At 37.0% G+C, this 21754-nt stretch overlaps 4 protein-coding genes across 4 annotated transcripts; 1 reads left to right on the plus strand and 3 right to left on the minus strand.

Annotated features, from left to right (window-relative positions):
• Positions 1-656: 656 nt before the first annotated feature.
• Positions 657-1769, minus strand: LOC147487513 (uncharacterized). The gene has a single exon (XM_086574052.1). The coding sequence runs from the start codon at positions 1767-1769 to the stop codon at positions 657-659; it is 1113 nt and encodes a 370-aa protein (XP_086430178.1).
• Positions 1770-3430: 1661 nt separating this feature from the next.
• Positions 3431-4672, plus strand: LOC147487514 (F-box protein At3g07870-like). The gene is made up of 4 exons (XM_086574053.1): positions 3431-3446; positions 3530-3812; positions 3936-4013; positions 4066-4672. The coding sequence occupies exons 1-4, from the start codon at positions 3431-3433 to the stop codon at positions 4229-4231; spliced, it is 543 nt and encodes a 180-aa protein (XP_086430179.1). The 3' UTR covers positions 4232-4672.
• Positions 4673-5944: 1272 nt separating this feature from the next.
• LOC147487515 (protein SMALL AUXIN UP-REGULATED RNA 12-like) lies at positions 5945-6334 on the minus strand. The gene has a single exon (XM_086574054.1). It carries the CDS (start codon positions 6332-6334, stop codon positions 5945-5947), a length of 390 nt encoding a protein of 129 aa, XP_086430180.1.
• Positions 6335-16084: 9750 nt separating this feature from the next.
• LOC147487516 (uncharacterized) lies at positions 16085-16693 on the minus strand. The gene has a single exon (XM_086574056.1). The coding sequence runs from the start codon at positions 16691-16693 to the stop codon at positions 16085-16087; it is 609 nt and encodes a 202-aa protein (XP_086430182.1).
• Between the last annotated feature and the right edge of the window lie 5061 nt (positions 16694-21754).

A 21754-nucleotide genomic window follows, 5' to 3' on the forward strand; every position in this document is an offset into this window, starting at 1 on the left:
ATAGAGCTGCTTTAGTCACTTTACCTATGATTAGCAGAACTCCCAAATATTTTTCTGGTAAATTGCCTTCTCTGATGCCTATGACCTCCTGAATCACTTGTTTCCTTCTTTGTGTCATCGGACTGAGGAAGATTCGACATTTCTCCTTGTTTTTGAGCTGCCTAGAAGTGGCCTGGTATCTGGTGAAAAGGTGGACTAGATGCTTGATGCATTTCTTGTTAGCATTACAAAAAAGGAAAATATCATCCACAAACATAAGATGTGAAGGGCTGCTATATTTAGAATTAACCACTATATGTTGCATTTTGTTTTCTCTAACCAATCTACTGATGATCCTACTGAGACAGTCTTCCGCAATCGCAAAAAGAATGGGAGATAGGGGATCTCCCTGTTTGAGGCCTCTTCCTGCAGAAAAGTGTCCCTGTGGACCTCCATTGAGCATAATAGACATAGAGTTACTTTGGAACAAGAACTATGAAATTATTCTTCATTTATTGTTCCTTGATTACTATTCTTTCCACAATAGGACTCAACTTGAGGGCAAGAATCTTGGTAATAACCTTGAACACAAAGTTAGATAGACAGATTGGTCTATATTTTCCAATTTGATTCACATTTTTCTCTTTTGGAACAAGAACTATGAAATTGGAATTAAATCAGAATGGCAGACGAGCTTTAATAAAGAAATACTGAATAGCTCGTATTACATCCGATCCCACAATATCCCAACAATGATGAAAGAAAAACCTGGAAAAGCCATTAGGACCAGGAGAGCTATCTAGATTTAGGTGAAAGACGACTGATTTCACTTCTTCTGAAGATGGAATAATGGATAGAAGATCATTATCCTCTGCAACAACGTCTTGGGGCGTATTCTGAATGAGTTCCCTATCCATTATATGATCCACCTTCCTAGATTTTTCGGAGAAATGTTGGACGATATAATTGCTGATGTCTTCCTGTGTATCAAGAGTGATACCCTCCTCTGTCTTCATCTTTGCTATCAAAGATTTGGTTTTGTTTCGGTTGGCCATAGCATGGAAATTTTTTGTACTCCGATCATTATCTGTATCCCATTTTGTTTTGGATTTTTGCCGCCAAAAATTCAGTTCTTGCTGTAACAAATGTTCCACATGATTTTCTTGGTCGACCATTTGCATAGTAAACTCCTCTATCACAGTACCCTTTTCAAAGATTGCATGCATCTTATCCAGCTTCTTGGTTTCTTCCTCCACTTTATATTTGATATTTCCAAATGTTTCCTTATTCCACCTCTTAAGTACACCCTTCAGACTTTTGAGTTTCTGTGTCAGAATAAATATAGAGTGTCCCAGAATAGGATCCTTCCAACTATCAAGAACCAGTTCTTTAAAGGTGGGATGAGAGCACCACATATTAAAGAATTTGAAGGGAACATTTCTTGGCCGAGGAATGATGATGCTTCCTCCCATTAAAGGGGAATGGTCTAAACAGATTCTTCCCAAGACTTTGTATTTCCAACCAGGATATTTGGTGCCCCAGTTCACATTACAGAACATTCTATCTAACTTCCCCAGAATCTTGAACTCTCCCACTTGTTTGTTCCACCAAGTGAGCTGAAACCCACTGCTATGAACTTCCATCAAAAGGTTTTGGCTTACGAAATCTCGGAAATCATTCATGGATGAAGTAGAAGGATGATGTCCACCTTTCTTTTCCGTGATGCTCAGATAAGCATTAAAATGCCCGAGAATTAGCCATGGAAGATTTAGAGGATTGATGATAGACATTTCTGTCCATAGCTGCCTCCTTTGGATATATAGACAATGAGCATGTACAATGGTGATAAGAGATGATAAGAGCCCAAAACTGTAGTTTTAACTCCTTAACAATCATACTTTTAGACCAATTATGTGAGTAATAAGTAAGAGTTAATATTGATTACGTGTTTTTATGCATTTCGTGCTTCAAAGTCAATTATAATGCGTAAATGTGCCACTTTGATGAGATAAAGGAGCAAGGGTTGGTTGCTAAGAAGTTCTGTGATAAAGGCCAAGATTCAAGGAGACAAAGCCTTTGTAAAGCCCGGTCAAAAGCTGAAAAGTCAAGGTCAACGCGGGCAGAAACAGCATACAAAGTCAGCAGAACTTCCGAAGGCCATATCTTTGGACTCAGATCTCGGAATTGGGAGTAGCTTATGTCAAAACGACCGGCTCGAAAAGAGCTTTCCAATGGTCCAAACCTTGGCCCAATCAGAGGAGCAGAAGTGGACGAAACATCTGTCGAAGCCAATCAGAGTGAAGAGCCCATTTTGGACTAAAGAAATTGGGTTTTGGGCCCGATTTTCCCGCCCAAAACATGGCTCCAAGCCCATGCACGATTTTTGAATCTGGAAGTATAAAAAACAAAAGCTTGACTCTTTGTTAATGGCAATTAGGTTAGGTAGCAAAAGTAGTTAGGTTAGGAAGCTAATGTTAATGGAGTTTAGGGTTAGAAAAAGTTAGATCTAGATTAGTTAATTACTTAGTTTTCATTCCATTAATTAGTTTCATTCTTTGTTTTAGCTTAGTTATTTAAATCATTGAATATCATTCATTAGATAAATAAAATAGTTGTTATTCATTCAATCATATCTTGTTCTTATTGTTCTATTAGATAAATAAAGTTAATTAGTTCTCCATAATCTAGTTTCATTTTCATTTATTTATTAGCTTAAATCCTTAGATTTACTTATTTGTCATTATTAGTTTAATTCAATTATTGCATAAGTAGTTTCAAATTGAGTTTAAACAAATAAAGTTCAAATCTTTATATTATGTCTTGTTTAGATTCAATTGTTGGGAATGGTAGAATAGAAAATTCACATCAAATCATTACTCTCACCATTGTTCTTTTTGGGTTTGATAAGTTGAATTCTATTTAGTCTTGATAGATTGAGAGTGGAACGAATCCTGACTCTCTGATATTACTTCATTATTGAGAGTAGGAATATTGATATAAACACGTATTTACGTAATTTGATTATTTGTGTTTACGCATAGATAGTTAGAATATGTAAAACGACTTTTATCAAGAGAGTCGTCCACTTTTACAGTAATGTGTTGATTTGAATAATGTAGAAGTGTCAGAGTCGGACTTGTAGCTTTCCATATAAGCCAGGGCTAGAGATTGGGAACTCTTTTCGGATCAGAATGAGGATTGGAGAAAAAGACAGTGTTCATCCCTAGCGTTTGCAGAAAAGATAGGGATATGTCACTGTGCATTATGTGCCAGTTGAAATGGAATAAATTAAAAAAAATCAAATGGCGCCACTTGAAGTGGCGCATAGAAAAACTTAGATGTCATTTAGCGTCAGTTGAACTAGAGTGGAATTGCATGTGCCCCCACCAAACCATTGAAGTGGGGTAATAAGTGTGATGGTTTCAAATTACACCAGTTGAAGTGGCGTAGGATGTCCAAACCATTAGGTGCAAAAAACGTACTCTCTATCTTTAAAGTACTGTATAATCTTTTAGAGATGCAGAGTGAATACCATTGGACTCAGCCTAAGAAACATCTTCAACTGATTCAATTCAAACTCAAAACGACAATGTGGGATTTATTCTTCTGACGAAGATATATGCGGGTAAGAGTGATTATGAGCTTTATTATGCTGAATATGATAATGAGAAGTATTACAGAGTAACAAAGATCAACCACCGCCCGATTAACTACACTGCACCATCTTCGTTCCGGTCGTGGGTTCATGCAAGTTGCAACGGTTTGATATGTATATCTGACCACATGTCCAATGATCCTATCTATGTCTGCAATCCAATGACTTCCAAATTTTGGTAAAATTGAGCACACAAATCGTAGAGTGAATACGGTTACAGGATTTGGTTATATTCATGCTAGTAATGAATACAAGGTTGTTGCAATTATGATTCACGAACGGGATATCTGGCTGTTGCCAGGGCAGCTGGTTCTAGTGTAGGAATAAAGGACACTGAGTGGAGGAATAAAGGGAATGCTCCTCCAGACTTCTTGATGAGGTATTACACTACAGGAGTTCCTGTGAACGGATCTCTTCATTGGATGAACGAGAAACTTTTCTATTGTTCGTGGTTGTTACCGTCAGAAAATTATTGCGTTCGACTTGACGAGTGAAGAATTTCGAGTGGTTCCATCGCCACCTTGTTTCAAACCTGGCAGAAATAACGCTAATTTAGCGCTGTCGGGAGGGCTCCTTTGTGTGACTACATTCTGGTGAATGTCCTGAAATTTGGATGATGAAGGACTACATCATGGACTAAGGAATACAACATATGGTGTGATTGAAGCCCAATACAGGTACAAAGTTTTTGCTCTTACCAAAGGTGGTGGACTTTTACTATGCCGCAATGAAATGGTTCTTGTTTTTTATGACCCCAAAACTGAAAGTTTAAATAAAGGACATCAGATGTCATGAAAAATTAAGAAGCTTTGAAGCAGTTACTCACATGAAGAGTTTTGTATCACTAAAGGGCTATGCGCGAAGATCCAAAGAAGATTGCAGTGGAAAAGATGAAAGGAAGCAAGAAATCAGTACAAGAATAATGGATCGTCATTTCATTTTGTAATTGATTATAACACTCAAGCTCTGTTTGGTTCAAAGAAAATTGAGAAAAATAAAGTGTTTTCTAAGAAATTGAAAACTTTGGAACGTTTGGTTCATAATGGAAAATGAAAAACTAGAAAACAGATTATTCAAATGTGTTCAAAGAAAGTTGTTTTCTATTTTTGACAGTGGAGGCCCCAACAGAGAGAGAGCTTTTAGAGATCCGCAAGTTTCAAAAGGTTTTGATTCGGTGCTAATCAAATTTTACAAGTCTATATACTCCCAAACTACACTCAACTATAACAAATTTTTTCATTTCCAACCAAACACACAAAATTCAAATTCTTAGAAAATCATTACATGAAAACCAAATCAAAGAATATGTTTTCTTTTAGAATCAGATTTCAGTGAACCAAACACAGCCTCAATCTTCTTATGTAATTATTGCATATTGATATAACTTTTTCAGTCATTCATCATCTGAAATTCATCGATTATAATATCAGTTGCGTGCTTGAACATAGAGAGATAGATAATCATGATCAGTCTTTTTTATCTGGTAATTTAGTGACGTGAGCTAGACACTAATTGGCAAAGTTGCGCATGATATATATATCCCTGCAGTTTTCCCAAACTTTTCCAAAAGAAAGTGCTGGCAATGAAACAATAATGACCGAAACTGAAATTTCGTTCCTTGGGCAGTGTCACAGCACCCTCTAGATTCGAAGAAGATGCCCTTGATCACTAGTTACTAGCATCACTGCAACAGTGGTTCATATATATCTAGACTTAGTGGAGAGATATTTTAATTTCCACTTAGACAGACTTCTATCTCCTAACAATACAGTGCATCTTGTTGAACAAGTTAAAGCTTTCAAACTTCTGAAGAAAAGATCAAAATACCAGCCTGCCAGCTGCCTGGTATTTACGACTGTGAATGAACTTGGTTTATATTTGATTGCTGTTTCTATAGTAGGAGGGTCACTGGGCCAAGCATGTACTCCGATATTTGCATTAGTCTGAAGTGCTATATGCATGTAATCTGATATTTTTAGATTTTCTGGATGATGAGATATTAATTACCAATATATCAAAAAGATATAACACCCTTCTACTGAGATTGTTGAAAGAAATGATTTAGCTTTGAGTCACAAACAGGAGAAACTATGGCAAGAACATGAAGTTGCGCAATTATCAAACATATAGATAGATACGTACTCCATTTGGAGTCAGAGGGGAGAATGAGTTAAAGAGATGGAAAAGAAGGGAAACAGAAAAAGCGCGCAATCTACAGAATGAGCTATTGAAAGATATGCATATTGTCTTAATATTAGCAACTCTTCACCATGGTCTGGCAGGAAGCCCAGCTAACATTAGCACTGAAATCTACTCCATCTTTCCATCCTGCGCTAGTATACTTTCAAGCTCACTTGATCGGCATGGAATAGTAAGGGCACCCTCGTGATTAAAACCATATTCGTCTGCCGCCTGTTCTAATAGCCTTCGGAATGAAGGATGTCTCAAAAAATCCAATGCAACAACATATCTCTTGCGCTGGCCATCATGATCTATACCAATCACGGCAAAATGTCCTTCTTTAACATCCTCGGGCACTGACAAGGAATCACCAATTCCTTCAAATTCTTGATCAGAGCCATTGTAGTTGGAATGGGATCTCCTAGCAGGGGAAAGACTCCTTTGTAGCTTCTCTACCACTATCTTGAGATTGATTATGCTAATCTTCTTTCTCATTCTGTTTATAGACTTGGCAGCCATGTTTATTATTGCCAATTAGTTGTCAAATAAGCAACTTAGATTGCTAAATATATATAGCATATGAAGGGGAGTAGGGGACTTTAAAGGACTATCTATGTGGGGGAACAGAAAGTATAAGTGTACATATATTACAGTTGAGAGATTTGAGAAAGTGCGTGGCTGAAGTAGAAGGCCGGGGAGGAGATAAGAGTGAGGCTGAAGGTAAGTGTTTGTGACTACACAAGGAATTTCATGGCTTTGTAAAAAAGCAAAATATATTTGTGTTAAATGGATTTCATGAGTCAGTTTCCAAAGTAATATCCTCTTTTACTTCAGTGCACAAGTGTATAGCATAGCAAGTATCCTAAGTCATCTTCCTCTTTCTCAAGTAAACTTTCTAAGGCTGAGTCCAATAGCTCCCTATCCCTTTAAAAGTAGAACTAAAGTCAACAGATTTTACTCTCTATCATTAATTTCTTCTTTATATATACAAAGGAGTAAAATCTTTTGTATATATAGAGAGTAAAATAGAGATAAAGAGTAAAATCCTTTGTATATATACATAGAAAAATAATGATAGAGAGTAAAATATGTTGATTTTAGGCTTTTATTTTGTTGACTTTTTTGTTGACTTTTGTTGAAATTTCCATTTTATTTTATACTTTAACACTACTTTTAAAGGGATAGGGAGCCATTGGACTCAGCCTAAAAGTCATACTAGCTATTAAGCAATAATATAAAAGCAACACTGGATAAACTACTACAATGAACAATTATTAACACATCAAAATCGATGGTAAGATAAAAGAAAAACCTACGTCTGGCTCAAGTTCCCTAGAGAAGCCAAAATGTGGGCGTCGAGTCTAGAAGTTTTTTAGACTCGCGTTGAAGGCGGACCAAATATGTCACTATTCGTCTCATTATTTGCATGAGCAATTTTGATAGGGACTTTGTAGACCAGTAATCACTAGTTTTCCCATACAGTTTATGGACAAGCATTTTGTTTTCCCATTCTAAAAAGAAGCTTAATTGCCCTCCTAAACCAATCTTTTGTAATATGATTATAGGAAACGCAACTGCTTAGCTCACAACTGCCCAAAGTCTAAGCACCCAAAACACTTGAATTTGAGACCTCTTGTGATTTACTAGTTCTGTTGTACTCCAACCGCGCGCGTCGTAGCTAGGTACTTAATATCAGCCAATTTCATTATTTTCCTCAATCCCTTAATCAACTTTTGTTCCATAGAAGATATATATGCGTAAATCATAGAAGCTACTTATGAATTGGTCCAAACACAATTAGAGTAAGAAAACACGAGGCAGGATGGATGCGTACAAAAACAGACCAATTCACGTGAGAGAAGCCACAACGCTTTTACGTGATCCATATCCCATGATATGTCAATGTTTACGTTGTTCAGTCATGTCAACCTCAGAAGTACAGACATGGATTGAGGTTGGAAATTCATTTTAGCAAAAGTTCATGTAGCTAATTTAAACTGTAAAGAACCTTTGTCACAAATTCACAATTATTGTCAGACAGTTTCAGTTATTGAACATGCGCTCTTTAACATTTGAACTTCAATATAGGGTTAGTTAGACACCTCCTCCCCCCATTTTCACGCCCCATCCAATTCAACATATTTTGACCGTCACATTTTGACCGTTATCTCCATGGTCAACTGTAGTGAAAATACCACAATACTCTCGACCCTCAACCATAGGGCTATTGCTAATTACTGTTATGGAGGTATTGTGGTATTTTTACTATAATTGACCATGGTGATAACAGTCAAGATGTTTTGATAGGACGTGAAAATGATTGGGCATACCTTACATATGTCGGAAATTTAGGAAGAATGATGTTGTGACTGAGTTCGAATGATTGAACTACCTACATATCCAGTTTTCTGGAGAACTGGAATCAAGTCAGTTTGTAGTTCCTATTAGAATTTAGCGATCGAATGATCGATGGCGAATGGAGAAGATGGAGAGTGGAGAAGAATCATAGAATTCTCCTCCCCTTGTTTTGGTCACCTTCTTGTGCTTTATAACTTTCTTTAGTACTCCATTAATATCAATTGAATGAGATCCACTTTTGGTGTTCTATTCATTGATGATATTTAGTGCTCATGTGTAACTGAAGGTGACTTGTCTCTTGGATTGTCTGGTTGACCACGAACTGGGTGTAACGTAGCAATCTTATCAGCTATGGCTCTGGTCGCTCGTTCTAGCATGCTGGAGATGGTCACTCTAGTTTGTTTAGTACGAGCTAATTGTCTTTGGTGATGGACAAGTGTCTGATATTCATTGGACATGAATGTTAGGTACTCACAAATGCCAAAGCCTTGAGTTTAGGGACAGTTTGAGTGAAGACGATCATCTGATAAATGTGGTATGTCTATTACTGTAGTTTAAGTAATCCCAGTGAAGTTGCGCGTTAAATCATCACTACTGGCTACTACCTCAAATGACACAACTAATTAGTTTATTTACTTTATCAAGCACAGTCTACTACGACTACAAATGGCATGCCCCCTAGTTTCTGTAGTTAGTTAGATGTTATTCACTGATGAATATGTTGATTAATAACACAGATTAAATTGTTATAAAAGTTAAGCAACCTTTTAGGTTGGATTAGTATAATCAGGGGCCTTCTTTTCATTGAAACAGCAAATTTTCTGTAAACTTTAGAGGGAAGAAAAACTACGAATTAAGTACTGGCAGGCTTCCACGACTATCACGAAATCTCTGGTATATGGAGGCCTATCCACTACTACAATGTAAGATCTAGATGCATCTACGAGTTGCTCCAGCTTATTCGATTTCTCTGTATGTCATTCTTGTGGGACAATGCTAATCTCCTTTGTGCTTGCCATTCCAATTTTATTAGAATCTAAAAAGTGAAAACACGTACAGGTTACGCAGACCCCGACCACCGAGAGTATCTATCTATAATACAATTTGAAAGTGATACATAAGAAAGCTGCAAGGAGCATATTAGGGGGAATATGGCAACACCAGTATCTACTAAGACATGAAACTCTCATAGGCTTGTTAAATTGAACCAAGAGTGTAGTTTGTTAGTGTGATTGCCAAGAACACATAATCCTAACTAATGTTCTCAACTCACACAACTCATGATGTAGATATGAATGAAAGATTTTTAAAAATTGAGGAAAAGCGATGTGTTTATTAATTGATGATAAAATTTGTTACGGTTTCTCTCTGGTTCACTCTTTCTCTCTCTTGTTTATACAGTTTTTTGTGATCTGAATTAAATGAATCCTCTCTTCCTCATCCAGCCTTTTTGTAGTCTTCCCAAATGACTTTGACCCAACCTCCTTTCGCCACGTGTCTTCCCTTTTTCTATTCCCTTTCCTCAAATACTCCTGACATCTATCGAGATATTGGTCATTATGCCAATATCTTAAGTTTTAAAATACTAAAAGAAAACATATCTATGAGTACGATATTTGCCCACTATATCGCCCCCTCTCGAAATTTTGAAATTTTCATTTGAAATTTCAATTTTTCGAAAAGCGGTTATATCAGAGTACGGATTTGAAAACTGTCTGACCCAAATAACCACCCGGTCCAATATTTAACACTACAAACCTCAAAAAACGAACCGTCTCTTACTCTTTAGCTTCCTGGATACGCTTCTTCTCCAACCAAATTTTGGTCTCATCGTCTTCCTTTTACCAGCAAGTTACACTCCCTTTCTTGAAAAGCCACGACTCTTGCAACCCAGCAGGTATGCTTCTTTTTTCCTGCACTTTATTAAGCTTTCTATACCATATATTGCAATACTTATTTTAGTAATACTAGATACAATAGTTTGTCTTAACTTTAGTTTCTAACATTTGAATCCCTTAAATATGCATTGTTTGTGTGCTAATGCTTATGCAATGACATACATTACTACCTTAAACTTCAAAACATGCAAAAGTTCGAATCTTTTTATTCATAACCTTATTTGCATCTTTTTGTTTATTCTGGCTTAACTATCGGCATATATCACGATATTTCCAATATTCAAACACTATGTTATTCCGATAGATATCTACATATCGGTATTTCCGATGATTTAACTTTTATATCGACATTTCTGATACTCTAATATCATGATGCTAATAATGTATTGTAAATCTTGAATTGACGATATTAAAAATACCTTTGCCATCCCTTCTTTGTGTATAGTCGTTTCAATGACCAGTGAAGATACCACCTCTGATGCTAGCCTTCATTCTGAGGATACCATATCGGATGATATCCTTTCTGATGATATACTTCCTGATGATAGACCTCATAGCCAAAACTTTGCTTCCACTTCGACCACTCGATCTCGGCCTCAGATTTCTTGGGAACTATTTTATGTTGTAGAAGGTATTCCCTGCCATCCCTTTACAACCAGTGACTTTGAATCTGAACGCGATACTATTGAAGATACCAGTCAATGGCGCGAAGGACTTTGCGGTTTTTTCATAAAGCGACCAAACCTAGCTTTAGTTGAAGCCACCTATCAAATTCCTTCCTCCCTTTATTTACAACATTATGTTGGTACTCGGGCTTTTACTCAGTGTCAGAGTGGTACCAAAGATGGAATCATTGTTACTGTTGGCCAACTCGCCGCTGGATTGAGATTTCCTTTATCCAATCTCGACCGTGAAGTGCTTAACCATCTGAATATTTTCCCTGGTCAGGGTATGGATAACTTCTGGAGATTGATGTTTGTCTGTAACTATTACAATAGCCACCTTTCCCCTGATAGATATGAAGCTGACCGAATCAGGCTATCCGATATTCTTATACACTATCGATTTTGTGAAAAGATTATCGGATATTTTTATCCCAAAAAACATACCCAAAGAAACATTAGGGGTATCCTTCGTAAAAATCGTAAAAGCGACAAGGAGTGGACCAAATATCCGATTGTTGTTATGGGTAAATGGGAAAACACCGATAGCCCAGCAAATCCCCCTTTGAAACATCAAGTCTTCAACTCCGTAGGTATGTCCTCCCTTTGATTTGTTCTCGCTCTTTAGATCTCGGAAATCCCATATCTGATATCACTCTTCTTTGCGTCTTTTCAGTACTTCTCCCTTATTTTGCAAAAGCTCGTGGTAACTCTGAGAGAGTGCTCAGACTTCTAGAAGGGACTGATCAAGAAACTATCAATATTAAGACTGGGGCTGATAAAGAAAAAAAATCCCAAAATCAATGTTCCCGTTCCTGATATCTCAAACTATCGTGCTCCTCTCTATGTACTCAAACACCAAGCTCTTCAAAAAATGGGCCAGTCGCCAATTCCCACTCAATCTCCTTTAAAAGAAACCTCAGATGATTTTTCCTTCCTCGTATACTCCTTTGCGTTGTATGGCTTGCCTCCTAAACTTCCCAAAAGTTTCTATGAATATTTAGATAACAATTGTACCATGACTCCCAATCTTTTCCCTGAGATTAAAGAAGAGAATCCTGATTTTTATGAATATCCGATTTTACAAAATATATTTAATGAGCATCTTTTATTGTATACAGACATGGCTCCTCGAATGCCAATGAATCCCAACGCTGGTCGCTACTTATCTGAAAAAGGGAAAAAGAAAGCATCTGAGCCCTCATCAGCACCAACTACTGCTGATAAACAAGCTGCTCCTTATTCTATTCCTACTAAGCATACTTCTACTGCTATTAAGGACAAGCTTCCTACTTCTTCTCAGCAAAACACCTCCATCCCCCTTTGAGCTACTATTATCCCTTCTAAGAGAAGAAAAACCCATTCATGGGGTGAGAGTGGTCTTGCTGATGGTCAAAATCTTAATTCTATTTCGTCAACCGATGCCAGCCAACTCTTCAGACCTGTGTTTCGCCTTACTGATGGTAGCGATGTCCTTTTAATAACCTCGCTTTTTGAAGATACTAATAAGGACGAGTTGGGTGTTGCCTTGTCTAGCAGCTGTGTTCTTCCCAAAGACAAGCTTGTTGCCATCAACATTAATCCCACTGAGCGCCTTACCTAGTATTGCGATTACATGGAGAAGGTACTCATGTCTTGTCTTTTCTCATTTCATCCTGATTTCACCTTTCACTTTGTGCTTATCTATTTTTTATATCTTTATAGGCCAAAGTGCTTGCCCTGGCTCAGTTTGATCTGCTTCATAAACAAGAGTGCGAGATTGGGCCTTAAAAAAACAATGACCTCTCAGCAATCCGAATTTGATAGATTAACCCGAGAGAATAATGGCTTTAAGAAAGAAGTCGATCAATTGAAGACTGATATGAAGCAGCAATCTGAAAAAGCTGAGAAGATTTTATCTGATAAATAGGCTGAACATGCCGAAATTGTGAAGAAGATGCTTGAAGACTTTGCTGCCGAAAGAAAGAAATATGAAGAAGCCTCTGAAGCTGCTGATGCTGAGTACAATACTGTCATGGCCACTATAAATTCTCTAGGCGATAAGTTGGATATTTGTAAACCTTTTGTTCCACGTAACATTCTTGTGGAAAATGATATGATTTCTGATGATGAAGAAGGAGATATAGCTCCCTCTAATCCTACTGTGGGTGATACCACCACCTCGCAGCTTACTCCTGATACTGCTCAAAACACTGATGCTACTCTGTCTGATGTCGATGCCCTTCTCAACAATCCTCCCTTTCAAACTATCATCTTTTTCACTCAAATGTTGTATTCTCCGAATAAGTAATACTTTTTTATTGCTATAATTTCTAACTTCCATTGGTTTTTTGCCATGACTGTTTGCCATTATTTGTATTTATCCCTTATTTGTACTTACAACCATCGAAAATCAAATTTTTCAATACCATCAACAAGGAGAGAGTATCAGCAATATAATATCAACAGAAAATCATATTTTCGATACCCTCAACAAAAAAGAGAGTATCGGCGATACTTAGACTTGTATCAAAAAGAAAATATAATTTTCGATACTCTCAACCAAAAAGAGAGTATTGGCGATACTTAGACTTGTATCAAAAAGAAAATATAATTTTCGATATCCTCAACCAAAAAGAGAGTATCGACGATACTTAGACTTGTATCAAAAAGAAAATATAATTTTCGATACCCTCAACCAAAAAGAGAGTATCGGCAATACTTAGACTTGTATCAAAAAGAAAATATAATTTTCGATACCCTCAACCAAAAAGAGAGTATCAACGATACTTAGACTTGTATATAAAATAAAATATAATTTTCGATACCCTCAACCAAAAAGAGAGTATCGGCGATGCTTAGGCTTGTATCAATCTGTAAATATAATTTTACTTTTGTTATTATTAACAAACATAAAGCATTGCAACATACCTTTAATATCGAATGATCTTTAATGCCTCATCCTTTGCTGATATCTTGCCTGATATTATCATTTATGTATTTCTATGAACTTTTCATGCCTGATATCTGCCTCTGTTTTTGATATCGGGACTTTTTGACAATACGCCTGAGATCAACATTTCTGTCAATTTCAGGACTTTTTATGCCTGATATCTGCCTCTGTTTCTGATATCAGGACTTTTTGACAATATGCCTGACATCAACATCTCTGTCAACTTCAGGACTTTTTATGCCTGATATCTGCCACTATTTTTGATATCAGGACTTTTTAACAATATGCCCGATATCAACACGTCTGTCAATATCAGGATTTCTTACGCCTAATCTTAACATTTCTGTCAATATTAAGACTTTTGACAATATGCCTAATACCAACACATCTGTTGATACCAGGACTTCTTATGCCTGATGTCACCATTTCTGCCGACACCAGGGCTTCTTACGCCTGATATCTGCCATTGTTTCTGATATCAGGACTTTTTGACGATATGCCTGATGTCAATATTTCTATTGATACTAGGACTTTTTATGCCTGATATCTTCCATTGTTTATGATATAAGGACTTTTTGACGATATGCCTGATGTCAATATTTCTATTGATACCAAGATTTTTTATGCCTGATATCTGCCTCTGTTTATGATATCAGGTCTTTTTAACAATATATTTGATATCAATATTTCTATCGATACTAGGACTTTTTATGTCTGATATCTGCCACTGTTTCTGATATCAGGACTTTTTGCCGATATGCCTGATATCAATATTTCTATTGATACCAGGACATTTTATCATATGATAACACCATATCTTTTTACACGAAAATTGAGATTTAAAACTTGAATCCATTTGTATTGAACTGAAAATTCATGCTACACAACTTAATTTCCCATAAAATTTGAAAAATACATTATTGATAGAATACCTTCAGATTATTGACATTATGAGGTTTTGCTAGCAATTCACCATCAGCTTTTTTTAGATAGTACACTCCATTTATCCCCACCTTGTGGACAATGTATGGGCCTTCCCAATTTGCCGATAACTTTCCAGCTCCTTTTTCTTTTGTCGTCTGTGTAACCTCTTTCAACACTAGGTCACCTTCTTGGAAATTTCTTTTTTTAACTTTCTTATTGAATGCTTTTCTAAGCTGCATGTGATAAGAATCAAGCTTCATTCTTGCTTGCTCCTTTCTCTCTGCCAAATTCAAGACTTCTGCTTGCATCCCCTGGTCATTCAACCTTTTTTCTACAAGCATTGTCCTTGATGTCGATATTACCATCTCAACTGGAGTCACTGCTTCCATACCATAAGCTAGAGTAAATGGCGATTCCCCTGTTGCTACTCTTGGCGTTGTTCTGTATGCCCACAACACACTGTTTAACTCATCAACCCATCAACTTTTCTTATCCTCCAGCTTCTTTTTGATATTGTCCATAATGGTCATATTTGTTGCTTCAGCTTGCCCATTCCCTTGAGCGTAATAAGGTGCCGATGTAAAGTGCTTAATCCTGTTTGATTCTAAAAAATCTTTCACTTTACCGCCAATGAATTGAGGACCATTATCTGATATAATAGCATACGTCAATCCATATCGGCAAACCACTCTTTCAAAAGGAAAACCGATGATGTCCTGCTCTTTGACATGTTGCAAGGCTATCGCTTCTACCTACTTAGTGAAGTAGTCAGTTATTGCTAACATGAATCTTTTCTTTCCTTTTCCAGGTACTAGAGGACCCACAATGTCCATCCCCCATAAAGCGAATGGCCATGGGTTCGAGACACAGTGTAACTCCTCCGCTGGTACATGAATGGCATGTCCATGCTTCTGACATTGGATACACTTTTTTGCATATCGCAGACAGTCTCTCCGCATTTGTGGCCAAAAATATCCCTGACTTGCAATCTTACTTGCCAGCGATCTTCCTGCTGAATGATTTCCACATTCCCCTTCATGTATTTCTATAATAATTTTCTGAGAATCTTCTACCGATATACATTTTAAATGTGGTCCTCCTATATTTTTTCGATAGAGTTGATTGTCAATTAATAGATATCTTTTAGCTCATCCTTTTACCCTTCTAGCCTTATTCTTATCTGCTGGCAGTTTTCCTTCTGACAAAAACATCATATAATCGCTCAACCATGACACCCCCAGCGTATCTATTTCCATCACCTATGTATGTTTTATACTAATACTTGGAGCTTCCTGAACACCGATATGCAACAGACGACCTTCCTCATTTTCGAGCATAGCAGCTACATATGCCAATGCATCAGCATGTCGGTTCTCTCCCCTATCGAGATGCTGAAAAATAATCTTCCTAAAATCTTTGAGTTTTACTCTTACCAAATTCAGATAATCTATCATGTTATCGCATTTTGCAGAATATCCTCCATCGATCTGGCTTATCACCAACTGAAGTCTTTGATGTTTAATGATTTAGCCATCTCCAAACCTGTTATTAGAGCCTCATATTCAGCTTCATTGTTCGAAGCGTGAAAACCTAAAGTTACTGCTGACTTGAGTCTTTGATAATCTGGAGTTATCAGCACAGCGCCGATACCACATCCTTTTTGGCTTGATGATCCATCTACAAAGATCCTCCATCCATTTGTGCCCACCCAAGGATCGTCCTCATCCATTGCATTATCAGGCTCTTGTAACAGTAGAAGATTATCTTCTTTAGCCTTCCAATCTTCATCTTCTGCAGAAAAATCTGCTAAGAAATTAGCTAGAACTTGGCTTTTCTCCGATACTTTATTCCTACATTCAATCCCAAATTCATCAATAAGAACTGACCACTTCGCTATTCTCCCCGACTTAGCTGTCTTAGCTAAGGTTTGCTTCAGAGGAAGATTTGTCATTACTACTACAGAATGGGATTGAAAATAAGGCTTTAGCCATTGAGTAGAATATAGGAGAGCTAACACATATTTTTCTAACATTGAGTATCGAGTTTCAGCTTCGAGCATTGTTTTAGATTGAAAATACACAGGTCGCTCAGCTCCATCTTCCATTTTGACGAGTACTAAACTGATAGCGAAATTCGAAACAGCGAGGTATAAGAATAATATATCGCCTTATTCTGGTTTTATCAGAGTTGGTACTTCTTGCAGATACTATTTTAACTCGGTGAACGCGAGTTCACATTCCTCACCCCATACAAACTTTGTATTCTTCGTCAACAATTTGAATAAAGGTTTACATCTATCGGAAGTTCGAGATATAAACCTATTCAAAGCTGCAATTCTACCTGTCAGTTTTTGAATTTGCTTCCTTGTATTGGTCGAAGGCATATGTTGGATAGCTCGAATATGATCTGGATTAACATCAATTCCTCGTTTTGTGACAATATATCCAAGAAATTTTCCTGAGCTTACCTCGAAAGTACACTTTTCAGGGTTAAGCTTCATATTGAACTGTCGAAATATTCAAAACCCCATATCTAAATCTTGAACATGATTACTCGCCTTTTTTGATTTAATGACCATATCATCTATGTATACTTCCACAATATGTTTAATCAGATGTTTGAACATCTTTTCCACCAATCGCTGATACGTTGCCCCTGCATTCTTAAACCCGAATGGCATTCTAATGAAACAGTAAAAACCCCCTTCAACAACAAATGATGTCTTCAATTGATCTAATACTGACATAATGATCTGGAAATAACTAGAATGACCATCGCAAAAACTTAACAATTCGAACCCAGCTTTTCTATCCACCAGTTCATCAATTCTAGGCATCAGATAATAGTCCTTTGGGCATTGTTTGTTAACATCTGTGAAATCGACACATATCCGAACCTTGTCATTCTTTTTCGGGACAACAACAATGTTTGCAACCCATTATAAATTATCAATCTCTTTGTTGATTCCACATTCTATTATTTTATGAATTTCATTTTGTACTGCTTGCACATATATCGGCCTGACTCTTCTATGCCGCTGATGAACGGGAGTTGCTCCTTCTCGCATATTCAACTTATGGGAACATATCTGAGGGTCGATACCAGGAAGATCAGCCATCGACCAGGCAAATATATCTTTATTTTTCTTTAAAAAATCGATCAAATCACTCTTGATTTATGGACTCATCTCTGTTCCAATGAAAGTGAAGCAACTTTCATTGTCTTGCCCGATATTGATCTTTTGCACTTCTTCCATTGTCGTACTTGGGATTATCTTGGGCTCTATTTTCATCTCCGATATGAATCTAAAGTCCTCTTGATGGTTTTTGCTATCGGGTTTTGGAGATGAATTTTCCATTAATTGCTATATGGCAACTTCCGAGACGCCCCCAGTGTCCACTTTCTTCTATTTCATCATACCCTTCACGGTAACAAAATTGCACTTCTCAGATTCTGACTGGTCGCCTCTTATCTCATGTGGCCCATTCGCTGTCGGAAATCTGATAACTTGATAAAAAGTATTCGGAACTGCTCTCATAGCATGTATCCATTTTCTTCCCAAAATAGCATTATGATATGAATGATGCTTTATGACTATAAACTTTGTCATAATAGTCTATGGGCCTGCCCTTACTGACAACTTGATTTCTCTCGCTGGTCTTGTTGAGGTTCCATTAAAACCATACAAATTAAACTGTGGTTCTTTTAAATGGGACTCATCAAACCCGATGCCTGTATATGCTTTCCAAGACAGAATATTGACGGAACTATCACAATCCACCAATATCTTTTGCACATCATAACCTAATATTCTTAATGTAATCAACAGAGCATTATCATGAGGTAACATTACCTTTGACAGATCGTCAGGTACAAATATAATAGCTCCAGGTATACTTGCTGATATGAGAGGAAGGTCTACTGGTATCGGCTCCACATTTACTTCCAGCACTTCCTTGACTGTCGATATCTTTCAAATTTTATCCTTATGATTTTCTTCTGTGGGATAACCCTCTTATATATCATATTGATCACCCCTAAAGGCTTATCATTCATCACCACTACTACCACCTCTGGTCTAGCATCAGCTCTAAACTCCCTGAGTTTTCCATCTCTCATTAATCAATCTACTTCCCTGAGCAATTGAAGACACTTGTTCGTCTCGTGATTCTTTACCATGTGAAAATTATAGAAATGTTTATCTGCTATCTCCCGAGGCTTGTGAGTCGGATGCTGGAAATAAGGCTCTTTCCCAACCTTTCTCAAGATGTCTTCCAATGTATTATTAATAGCGATATAGTTGGATGGATTCAACTCCTCTCTTAATGACTTTTCAAATTTCTTTTTCTGTGAAGGTTGACCCTCAGATTTCGAGTAAGAATCATTCAACTTTCTCTTATCAGATTTATGATTGGTCTCTTCTTTGGCCGAATTGCTTGCCTCAGACACTTGTAATATAGGTTGAACTAAAGCTCATGATAGAACACCCTCTTCAACTTGCACGTCTTTCTCGGCTTTATCATAGAGTTCTCTCAGAGTCTTAATATCCTTTCAAAGTATATACTTGTGCATATATGATGCAGGAATGAGCCTTGTCTGAAAGGCCATTACTGCTGTTATCTCTGACTCATCCAAATGTTCTACTAATTGTGCTTCTGCCTTAAATCGCGACAAGAACCCTTTCAGAGTTTCCTTCTTTCCTTGCTTCAGTTGGAACAAAGCCGACACCTGCTTTGGTTTCACTCGTTGATGCCCATAATTAGTTAGAAAATTTTATTCAATCTCCCTATAACATGATATTGATCCCTCTTGTAAAGAACATAACCACTTCAATGCCTTCCCCTTCAGAGTTGAAGAAAAGGATTTGCATAACAATGAATCTAGATATGCAGTTCCCTTATATATCGAAAACTGATGCCGGTATGCGAAGAGATGGTCCATCAGATCCGATGACCCATCATATTGAGTGAACTTAGGCAGTTTAAACTTTGGCGGAACAGGCATCATTTCGATACTTTGATGTATCGGATTCCTACTAATATCATCCGCCAGTTTCCTTATTGACGATGAAGTCTTCTCGAGCACTTGATTTTCCAATTGTTTTAACATCATTTCTTATATCATTTCTTTAGTGATGGGCTATGGTATCGGCATTTCAGCTACTGGCGATACTTCAGCCCCTTTCTCATTTCTTATTGATGCCCTTCCCATATCATGACTACCCAATTTCGAACTACATTCCTCTTCTTCTTCCTCCTGAAAATCTCTAACCACGTTACTTGTACCTCTTTTATTCAACCTTGATTCTCCTTTCTTCATTTCTTGATTCTCCTTTAGTAAAATAGCATTCTGCCTCTCTACTTCTTTCAATCTTTCCAATACTTCCCGAAGCGACACCTCCACATTCATATTTGCTTCAATCTCCCTTCGACTTACTGAAGCTCTTGTGTTTCTTGTATCTGATTGATTATTGTTCTCCATCCTTTTGCTGTTTGCTTTCTTCTTAGGAGCCATTGTAACCGAATTCACTCTCTTCTATCACACTTCCTTCACTCAAATCTGTAAAAAGTTATGGATTCTGGATCTTAGAAGAAGAAAATCAGAAATTTTATTGTTCTAGATACACAGACGGTGCCAATGTGATTGCCAAGAACACATAATCCTAACTAATGTTTTCAACTCGCACAACTCATGATGTAGATATGAATGAAAGATTTTCAAGAATTGAGGAAAAGCGATGTGTTTATTAATTGATGATAAAGTTTGTTATAATTTCTCTCTGGTTCACTCTTTCTCTCTCATGTTTATACTGTTTTTTGTGATCTGAATTGAATGAATCCTCTCTTCATCATCCAGCCTTTTTATAGTCTTTCCAAATGCCTTTGACCCAACTTCCTTTCGCAAGGTGTCTTCCCTCTTTCTATTCCCTTTCTGGCCTTATGCCTGCAAAACATTTCAAATACTCCTCGACATCTAAATATTGGCATTATCAAATTTTAAAATACTGAAAGAAAACATATCTATGAGTAATATTTATCGAGATAAACCAAAGTCTTAACTACAATTTAACTGCCAAACTATCTCCAATATCTCAAATTTTAAAATACTGAAAGAAAACATATCTATGAGTAATATTTACAGTTAGTATAAACCAAAGTCTTAACTACAATAATTAACTGTTCAAACTGGCCAAAAGCAACCACGTTTGAGGAAGAATTTTCTAATTTATTAAGGAAAAAAAGATGTTCATTCCAGCCCTGACATTGCAGACTTGCAGCATTATTGTTCGATCGACCATATATCTGTCTCCGGCTGAATAAACATGGATTTTGACCTTCCCCTTATGGTTTCTTTACCTCAGGCCAGCAGTCGTAGTACTGTACGTGTTCTTTCAAACATGTGTGTAGACAATATATATCCTCATTATTGCTAACAAATTAAAGCTAGAGCCTAGAAGTAGAAATTGTTGAGGGACGTCAACTCTCGCTTTCAAGGTAAACAATCAAGTTCTAGTTAGAATCTATTTCGGGTGCTTCAAACTACAGCTCTAGAGAGACAACACAGTATACATCTTTAGATCTTCATTCCATATGAAATTACTATTCATTACTTCTCGTCACAATGCTAAAAACCAATCTTAATTAACTCTTCCATTGTAGTCCATGGAGACGTTCTCATATAACTGGAAGCAGACTCATGATGGACATCTCGAATCAAAGATATCACATACTAATAGCGATACTAAGACATATACAGACTACATCAATAACTTCCAAAGAATCAGAACTCAGCTGATGAGATTAAAGCTTTAATTTCTAACAAGAAGCAACCATGATCGAAGCCATTCAAAGTAGGGTCCCTTGGTTTCTTGTATACCTGACTAGTTATAAAAGTGCAATGGACACATGACTAACTAACATTAGCCAGATGATCGAGATAACTAGAAGTGGTAATTAGATAGGGAAAAGTGCATCAGGAAAGAGCATCTAGGACCACAACTAATTGATCGACACAAGATACTTTCGACCTTGAACATTGATGATCCACATTCTAAATTAGTGCCACATGTTGTGCAGGTAGGTAACTAGCTAGTCCAGCAAACGGCCTGATATATAGGAAGGCCTACTGATTGATAAATGAATGAAAAAAGCATCTAGGAACACGT

The sequence above is a fragment of the Coptis chinensis genome, chromosome 7 (assembly GCF_015680905.1).
Source record: "Coptis chinensis isolate HL-2020 chromosome 7, ASM1568090v1, whole genome shotgun sequence".
NCBI lineage: Eukaryota > Viridiplantae > Streptophyta > Magnoliopsida > Ranunculales > Ranunculaceae > Coptis > Coptis chinensis.